We start from the raw sequence: 9,813 nt of genomic DNA on the forward strand, positions 1-9,813 counted from the left end.
ATTTTTAACTAATTAATATTACTAGTGAAAATGCACATGCGACACGCACGTGGATATCAAAAGAAAACTCTACTTTGAAACAATAGGATTATACCCTGATTTAGAATCAACTAGCAAGCTGCTATACAATAGGCTACAGCTACATTACAAACTCCTGATGCATGAAGTACATAAACATTTCAGTTAAGCTAATATCCCCATCTATCACATCAAACCACTTGCAGAGCTTGTGATTGAAGTATGTTGACACTTGACAGTGTAGCTTGCCTACCCTCCATCATCAAAATCTGTCTTCCTTGTGTTCTTGGATGCTTAGTATAATCTCACCATCTTCCCATTCCCCTCCTACTACTCCTCACATCCTGATAATATAAAATAAAGATTGTCAAAGAAAACTTACTAAATTTTTGTTTTACTGAAAGAAACTTTAGATACTTTAGAAGCTTGGAAGTTACCAAAAAGGCTTGTACTCAAAGCTGTTTTTTTTCGATCAGTGTTTGCTCACTAAAATTACTTTTATTAGCCCATGGTAAAAAAAAGAACTATAATATGTAGGATAGTATATAGAATAGAACAATATCATATCTAGCCTATGAAGATTAGCAGTAAAAGGAGAGTATAAAGTTGGAAATTCTTCCTATGAAAACCTCCATTTCCAATGTGTGAATTGCAATCTTTGTTGAGTATTACACCCGATTGCATTATGGATATCAATTTGCCATTCAACTAAACCTTCCTCCAATAGGGATTATTGTTGCACCATTTTAATTGGAATTTTCTTCCATCATGGAGTAGTTCTCCTTCCCCTATTGCTTCGTAAAATTTATTCTTAAGTTGGTCAGCAAGCTCTTTGCTGGCTCAGTGCAATATAGTTTTTCTGTCAAAAAAGTGGAAAGGTAAAGTAATTTGTTTTACAGTTTTTAATTTGAGCATCTACTCCATTGACTATATTGGAGCGTAATTAAAGAAAAAAATTTACCATCTTATCCCCAATGCCGTCAAAAGCAATTTTGTTGGCCCAAGGATCATCATCCTATACAGATCACGCCTGAAGGCATGCATCACCCGTCCACCTTGCTCTCTTGCTCCCTATCCAATTCTAATTCCTGTCAATATAATTCGTTAATGACATTTAACCGAATGAAATAAACTCAACTAAAGATCACGATAACCCGTCTAAATCCCTCACAAGCAACAATAGACAAGGGTGGGAGCCCTCTATGATATTGATGACATTGGAAGGAGATATTGTACATCTACAGTTGGTTCTACAGAGACTTAGAAAACCTCACTGTTACACCAAGCATGACAAGTGAGTTTTTAATTGAAGGATGTTCTCTACTTGCATAGGTTTTCTCTAATAGTGGAACTATGGAGAAGATCTCAAGAAAGATAGTGATGTGGAACTCACCCATGGATGTAGGTGTGACTCGGAGTGACCTTAGGGCAATGAGATTTTCTTAGAGAGTCATTGGAGACATTATAATCCTAGACTTAAGAGTGATATCTACAAGGCATAAGAATCTCAGTGACATCTTCACTAAGTTGGTTTTAAGCATTGACATCATCATTGGTTTGGTATTGATCAAGGTTATGACTTGGAAAAGTGCTATACCTATAGAAGCAAAAGTCGTTACCGATGCCCGTAGTAAAGGACAGCCGTGGTAACGAAGATTCGGAAGACACCAAGGACTAAGGAATTGTGTTTAAGGGCATGTACAACCCATAGACGGGCTCTGTCTCTAAGTGCTTCGATTCTGTTGTACAGACATGTATAAAGACAGGTCGTACAACCCAACAGACAGGGCTCTGTCTCTAAGCTGTTTAATGTTTTGCATGTAGCTAGGATCAACTATAAATAATTTTTTGCATACCATTGTGTGGCTATTTGATAGAAAATATATAATAAGGATAAATAAGAGCAACATGATTACAATATATTTTTTAGAAACTATCAATATAATAATTATGCTATACATAGTCGCAACGCCTTCTGTCTAATTTTCTTTGTTTCCATAGCGTTGCCATATGTGCTCGATTAGATCCTTCTTGAGTTTTTAGATACTAAATAAGTATTATTAAATTAATTATTGAGTATTTTTTTGTAAATTAATAATGTTTGACTTAATCAGACTCTAGATTTTAGAATGTATTTGTTGGGAATAGTATCTCTATACATCCATGACCAGGGCGACCATCCTTATCCTCATCCACAAGATTAAAAAAAATAAGCAGCCAGACGTCCTTATCCTCATCCACTCGGTCGTGGAGACTCGTTCTCATCCCTTCCCTTTGGTCCCAATCGGCCGATACAAGCACATCTCTTCTCCTCCTTCCTGCTCGCCGGAGCAGCAACTAAAGTGTACCTCCACCGCCCTGGTTGCCAGACCAACCAGAAAGAAGCCAGCAAACCAACGGCCTCTCATACGTCTTGGTCCTCATCCGTGACCCCAGCACCAAGCGTGGCTTTCGCAGCAGCCCGTGAGAGGCGAGCGGCCGCTGGTTGGCGTGCGGGCCGAGCGGCGGATCGACGGCGCCATAGGTATCTCTTCCTGCCGTCGCTCTTCTCAGCCATCAGCACCACCGCTTCGTCGCCGTCTTTTCCTAGCTACAACCGCGACAGTTCCTTCCCGCGCGTAGCCAAACCACAACCGCGCGCGCAAGCGCCCGGGATCCGCACAGCGACGAGTCGAGGAGGCGGGCCGTACTTCGCTGCTGAAGCCATCTTCTCCGCCTCGGAGCACGGGACGTTCACGTCGCCTCGCGAGGCGACGCCGACTCTGTCTCCAGGCTCCTGCGGGGTGTTTTCTGTAAAAATTGTGTTGAAGGGACGGGGTTAAAGGGACCGTTGTACGTGCCCTAAGGTTTGAGCAACCTAACTTGAGCATAGTCACTAATGCTTTCGAATTGGTAATGCAGCCTACTATGGAGAATGAGGACATTGAAGGGCAATTGAAGGATGAGGAGTGAAGTGTAAAGAAAAAAAACTTGCCTATACCAAGTACTCTCATCAAAGTTTTGGATATAGTTGAGCAAGGTTGCAATGACATGCAAAGCGACGTGGAGTGGCAAATAAGAGGTTTGCACTACTCGAGAAAGTGAAAAGATCCAAAGATGGAGTAACCCTATCTCTTTGATCGCCATCTTCCGAATCTCGAGGACGAGATTAATCTTAAGGGGGTAGAATTGTAACACCCTAAAATCTGCTTCTCGTGAAATAGAGCTAAAGTGATTTAATTTTGAATTTTTATGATCATAAAAACTTAGGAAATAAACTTTTTCTTTAAATTAAAATTCATCACAAGGCTTAGAAACATGATTGTGCATACATGCCGGCGCATTTGTATTTTTAATGAGTGGTTTTGATCCAAAACTCAAAATAATTCAAATGCTTTTGAAACTGAATTTGAAAATAGGCCTTGAAATAAAAAAAAGGGAAAAGAATTTGGAAAGCTCTCCCTCTCTCATTGTGGCCCGAGAGGCCCAGCTTATTCCCCCTCTCTCTCGACCTACCTTTCTCCCACCCCATAGCCGCCTTCCCCTTCCCCTGCGGGCCGCGCGTCAATCCAGCCCAGCTAGCAGCCCGCGCTAGCGCGAGCTCTCTTCTCTCCCTCGGTTCACTAGCAGCCCAAGCCGCGTGCCGAAGCAGCCCAAGCCACATGCGAGCTCTCCCTTTCCCTCCCTTCCTCTGTCACTGACAACTGGGGCCCATCATCAGCCGTCGCCTTCCACCTCGTGTTGGACATGGACTCTGTTCATAATCGCCGCTGCCCTCCCGATTTACACAGGATAAGGCGTGCTGCCCACGCTGAACCCCCCACTCATAAAAGCCGAGCGCCCGTGCTGCCTTCCTCGAACCCTAGACGCGAGCCACCATCTCACGTTGAGCCATAGCTCCACACACCGCACGTCGCCGGAGATCCGCCACCTGGGAATCACTGCTCCGCCACCCCTCTGCCTTTGCGATTTTCTTGGCAAGCTTGTACGCGAGGTAAGCGATCCTCCGGTACCCGCCTTCTCTTCTCTCTCGCTCTATTTTCTTCTACGTCGCCACCGTAGGTATGCATGCGAGCCCGAGCTGCCGCTTCATTACCAATCTACCATGGATCTTCTATCCTCCTCGATCAGATTCGCTGCGCTTCCCTCTTGTTTCCCGAGCTTTCGTCAAGCCGAAATATGGCCGAAGCGTCAAAAATGACGAATGCCAACGAGTCCCCTGCTTTTTCCGGCAAGGATGCCGCCGGCACCACCCTCCCTTCCCTCTCTTCCCAGCATCTAATCTCATCCCTCTAGATCAGATCCGATGGCCCATATAGGCCCTGTTTGGCATGGCTCCACTCCTAAACTCTAGTAACTCCATCAAAAAATCCAGCCAAACACCACAACTCCAAAACTCCATGGAGCTGCTAATTTCATGGAGCTGTAGTGCAAATAGAGGTGGAGTTTTGGAGCACCTCTTTTGCTGCTCCAGAACCCTTTCTTTTGAACCTCCTCGTAGAGTTGGTGGGTAATTACCCACCAATGCCACTGGTTACACAGAAAAATGTTTCGAAGCATGCCATCTTCTATTCTCCAAGTCCCCCTGTCCTCTTCTCGCGAGCCTCCCCTTACTGAGCCTCCCTCTGTCCTCTTCTCGCGAGACCACCCATTACGGTTTCCGCCGCCGCCAGTCAGACAGGCGGCCGCCGTCCACCCCCACCACCGGCCAGCCAAGCCCCGCTGCCGTTCTCCTAGCCCCGTCAGGCCGCGTAGCTCCCCCTCCCGCATCGTCTGTACGAGGACTGCCGCCTACCGCAGAAGCCCGACGCTGGTCGCAGAAGCCTCGACGCTGGAGATCCCCCGCTTGGCCGCAGAAGCTCCGCCTCCCGCCACATCTGTGCGAGGACCACTGCTTGCCGCAGAAGCCCTGATGCCGGCCGCAGAAGCCCCGACGTTGGCTGCAGAAGCCTCGACGTCGGAGATCCCCCACCCGGCCGCCTAGCTCCGCCTCCCTCCACGTCTGCACGAGTCCCGCCGCCTGCCGTAGTAGCCCCGACACCGGCCGCTGCCCCACGCCACCAGAGATCCCCGACACCGGCCGCTGCCCCACGCCCGCCAACAGCCGTCCGCAGAGGCCCCCAAGGTATGGTGCCTGCTTTGTTTTTGGGATGCATGCTCTGTTGTAGATCGATGCTCTGCTTTGTAGATCGATGCTCTGCTATAGATTTCAAGGCATGAATTGGGCTGCATGCTCTGTTATAGATCGATGAATTATTGTAGCATTAGAGTCTTGTTTGCTGAAATTAGCCTGTTGGATAGATCGTTGCAGTTCAGTATATTCCAGTTGAAATGAGAACCTGTTGTAGTTCTAGATTGCTGAAAATGAGAACCTGTTGAAATGAGAACCTGTTGCAGTTTAGTATATTGCAGTTCAGCATAATGAGAACCTCATATATGAAATTTGTGAGTTCGATAGATGCCTAAAATTGATTGGAACTCGGAGAACACTCGAGTGCTGTGTATGTTGTTTGTCGAACAAGTTGGAAAAGGAAATCGGCCAAACACACACTTGAATGCACTTGGTTATACTGAGGTTGAGAAAGGGTTCAAAGAAAGGACTAGAATTGTGGCTACCAAGGTTCAGATCAAGAACAAATGGGACAAGTTGAAGGAAGATTTCAAGGCATGGAAGAAACTAATGCTGAGGCAAACAGGGACTGGTTGGGATCCTATAAAGAAGACTATTGCTATGGATGATGAATGGTGGAAAAAAGCTAGAGCTGTAAGTTGGTTCAAGATTTTTGCTATATTTGTTTTCCATATGACAAATCTATTGGTAATACTTTATAATAATATGTGTTGTCCTGCTTATTTTAGGACATTCCGGGTTGTGGAAAGTTCAAAAAGAAGGGCCTTGAGAATGAAGATGACTTAGCCAAGTGTTTTGCTGACATCACTACTATTGGTATTGATCATTGGTCTCCTCATGTTGTGAATGTTGAAGCAACAGAAAATGTTGATGAGACACAAGATGAGGCAATCAATTTTGAGCCACAAGATGATGATTCCATTCCTGGAATACAAGAGGAGGATATTGGTATTTGTCCTCCTCCTGGAAGTGGCAAGAGATTGGCTAGGCCTGTTGAAAGAAGTGGCAAGAAGGTGAAGTCTGAAAATGCACTCCTAATTCAGGAAGTAGTAACAAGTATGGCAAGTTTAGCCAATGAATATGTTTCAAAGAGACATGGAAAATACTCTATTGATGAAGTGATGGAGGTTGTGATTGCTTGTGGGGTCGGCTATGATAGCAATGAACATTACATTGCATCTGAACTGTTTGTGAAGAAGGAGCAAAGGGAGATGTTCATGACCTTGCCTACTAATGAGATTAGGTTCAACTGGCTTAGGAGGAAGTACAATGATAAATATGAAAAGTAGAAATGGTAGTGAGAGTGATGTCATTTATGTATGCTACATTTTATTTTTGTCTCATGTATGTTACATTTTATTTTCTTGCAGTTCATTTATGTATGGTATTTGTATCTTACATTTCATTTATATCAATGTTCACAAATGTCTTCTAGTGAGTCTGATGATTCTAGTGATGGGGAATTTTTTTTAAATGCTTGAGAGCAGTGCAAAACTAGCACAAAGTTATCATGACTTGTATATGGACAAGGCACCGCTAAGGTTCATGTTTTCACAACAAAGTGGTATGGGATGGCTGCTGGAGACGGTAAACACTCCAGGGGAGTGTCATCGAATGCTTCAGATGAATGAGGTTATTTTTCATGATCTTCATGATGTGTTGGTTGAGAGGTACGGATTAAAACCATCGAAACACATGAATACATATGAAATGTTGGCCATTTTCCTATTCACATGTGGTGGGTGTGAGTCAAATAGAAGAGGACAAAATAAGTTCAAACACTCAGGTGAAACCATTAGTAGAAAATTTCATGAAGTTCTAGATTGTGTGGTTGCCATGGCACAAGATTTCTTGAGACCAACAGATCCTAATTTTTGCAATGTGCACAAGAGGATTAGGAATGACAAGAGAGCATATCCACATTTTAAGGATTGCATTGGTGCACTTGATGGAACCCATATTCGTGTGTTTTTATCACCTGAAGAACAAGTGAGATATATTGGTAAGACTGGAATTGCAACTCAAAATGTGCTTGCCGTTTGTGATTTTGATATGCGCTTCACGTATGTGGTTGCGGGTCAACCGGGTTCTTTGCATGACACTAGTGTATTGTACCATGCATTGGAAGCAGATGTAGATGTCTTCCCACATCCTCCTCAAGGTAAATATTTTTGCGTACGTTCTTTTTCATATTTGTATGCACAAACTTATCTTGTTTTACATATGTGTAGGCAAGTACTATGCTGTAGATGCGGGCTATCCTAATCGTCCGGGGTACCTAGCTCCATACAAGGGTGAAAGATACCACTTACCTGAGTGGCATCGAGGTATGGAACCAAATACTCCAAAAGAGAAGTTCAACCGTATACACTCATCTGTTCGTAATGTTATTGAGCGCTCATTTGGAGTATTAAAAATGAAATGGCAAATCCTTTACAAGATGCCCGGTTATTCAATGGTCACACAAAAGAAGATTGTTGCTGCTACCATGGTCCTACACAATTTCATACGTGAACATGCTAGTGTAGATGTGGACTTTGCTAATTTTGATAGAGATCCTACCTACGTGCTTACTATTCCGGAAAGGTACAACAAGTATGCTGTGTCTCAACATGCCTCTGATGGATCAACTTCGAAATCAAGCTTTGTGACTATGGACACCTTTCGTGATAATATGGCTATATACATCGCCCTAGCATAGAATTAGTGCAATGATTATTGTAATAACCTTATTTTGGAACTATGAACTTATTTCGTAATTTCGGTCCTAGGCAAATGACATGTAATTTATTATTATTTTGGACTACACTGCATGTAATTTCATTTCATAATTGTGAGAAGTAGTTCAAGTTGAACCAGGGGCAAGAATGGCAATCTACCCTCAAACTCATCTTTTCTGGAGCTAGGGACACCCTCCCAGCCAAACACCCTCATCAGACAGCTCCAACTCCACCTAGAGCTGGCTCCACCTAGAGTTCTAGAGTGGAGCAGCTCCACCCAGAGTTGGAGTCATGCCAAACAGGGCCATAATATCGTACCTCTTCGGTTGAACTTTTGCTTAAGAGCCCTCCTATTTTCTATAAATCAACCCATGGTCTGTTATCTCCTGATCTAATCTCCACCGTCCGATAATGATCCAATGGCTTAGATCCAAGCATACCCCTTCGGCTGGCAGATTTGAAAAAGAACCCCTACCCTTTTAAAGATTTGAACCCACAATCCCTGGCTTAGTTTAAATATTGATTTATTAATTTAAATTCAAAAATGAATTTCTAGCTATTTACAGAAGTGCCACTAGCCCTGTTTAAGTCATATCTTCTATGTTTTAGCTCTAATTTGACCCATTAAAATTGCGTTAGATTTGTACCGATGAGATCTATGCGTTAGTAACAATGTTTACTATGTTAATTACTCTAGAATTTCATGGTTTAAACTCTAACTAGGATAATAGTTATGCAACTGAACTTTATAAATAAAATATGATTTGTTTTACTATAGTATTGTAATTCAAATCTAAATTTGACTTAATTCAATTTATATTATCTTATATATGCTTTTGCATAGTTAAAACAAATGAAGTTTATAGATTTATATTTCCTCCTACGAGTAGATATTTCGCTAGACGTTTCTTTTGCACCGTAGCTCCGATTAGTGTACTTTTCACGCCTGCATGTTCATAGCAACGTGTAGAACATCTTTAAAACATTTTTCACTTGCTATTTCATATGTTTGGTGTATTGTTCTAATTTGGCTTTATTGTTTGCTTCGTGTATGATTGCATGAATGCTTGTGTGGTGCTTTATGATCTTGACCAGTTGGTGAGCTTTACATGTTGATCAAGGAGTCCTTTTGAAGATTTGGACTTGAAGAAGGTTCTGAGTTTAAGGCAAGTATAGCATGGGATCATCCTTATTGTCCTATTCACCTTTAATCATTTAATTCATACTACATGTGTCTACCTTGATTACCCCAAAGGATTTCCTAGTACTTTGTTCCCTTGTACCTTGATACCTACGGGTTTATGCATTTGGGTAGTATGATGCTAGTGCTCAATTAAAGACCACGATCTTATAACTTGACTAATGGTATATGCAATAAACACTAAAAGATGCTTTTTAGCAACATGGCTTAAGAGGGCTAGAGCATTGGGGCATTATTATGGTGCTCTAGATTTGTCTCCTTAATGACTTATCTGTAAGCGATCATCTGAGACTTACAGTACAACCATGAGTGCTATATGGCTCTATCTTTAGTCAAGTATGAGGACCTTTTCTAGCTCGTAGTTGCTAACCGAAAGGTGCAAGACAGATTCCGATTGGTTTGATTCCGTAGCCTGCCAAGGGAGTGCACTTTGGTTTCATTGTCTTTTTGTTAGTCACTCCTTGGGGGAGGGATCTTGCTAGTTGATGGGGAATGCTTAGTGGGCTACACTTGTTAGATGAACATTTGAAAGGCTTCATAGTGAACCCTGCTAACCTTCCTTGGAAGTGGGTCAAGAGGTTGGCCGCCTTGGGCGAAAGGGTAAATCATAGCTCATGGTGAAAGTGTACAACCTCTGCAGAGTGTAAAACTTGTATATCAGCCGTGCTCACGGTCACGAGCTGCCTTGGACCCTTATGGAATAGATGATCAATGACGATAATTATGTTTATGCTATTCATTATTCATGTCTACTTGATCATGTG

The 9,813-nt window shown here is 42.9% G+C and overlaps 2 protein-coding genes across 2 annotated transcripts; both read left to right on the forward strand.

Annotated features, from left to right (window-relative positions):
* Nucleotides 1-5,455: 5,455 nt before the first annotated feature.
* On the forward strand, nucleotides 5,456-6,417 carry LOC136481576 (L10-interacting MYB domain-containing protein-like). Its single transcript, XM_066478912.1, has 2 exons — nucleotides 5,456-5,761; nucleotides 5,857-6,417. The coding sequence occupies exons 1-2, from the start codon at nucleotides 5,456-5,458 to the stop codon at nucleotides 6,415-6,417; spliced, it is 867 nt and encodes a 288-aa protein (XP_066335009.1).
* A 547-nt stretch (nucleotides 6,418-6,964) lies between these two features.
* LOC136479498 (protein ALP1-like) lies at nucleotides 6,965-7,829 on the forward strand. The gene is made up of 2 exons (XM_066477348.1): nucleotides 6,965-7,289; nucleotides 7,360-7,829. Exons 1-2 carry the CDS (start codon nucleotides 6,965-6,967, stop codon nucleotides 7,827-7,829), a joined length of 795 nt encoding a protein of 264 aa, XP_066333445.1.
* The last annotated feature ends 1,984 nt before the right edge of the window (nucleotides 7,830-9,813 follow it).

This window comes from Miscanthus floridulus, chromosome 9 (assembly GCF_019320115.1).
Source record: "Miscanthus floridulus cultivar M001 chromosome 9, ASM1932011v1, whole genome shotgun sequence".
NCBI lineage: Eukaryota > Viridiplantae > Streptophyta > Magnoliopsida > Poales > Poaceae > Miscanthus > Miscanthus floridulus.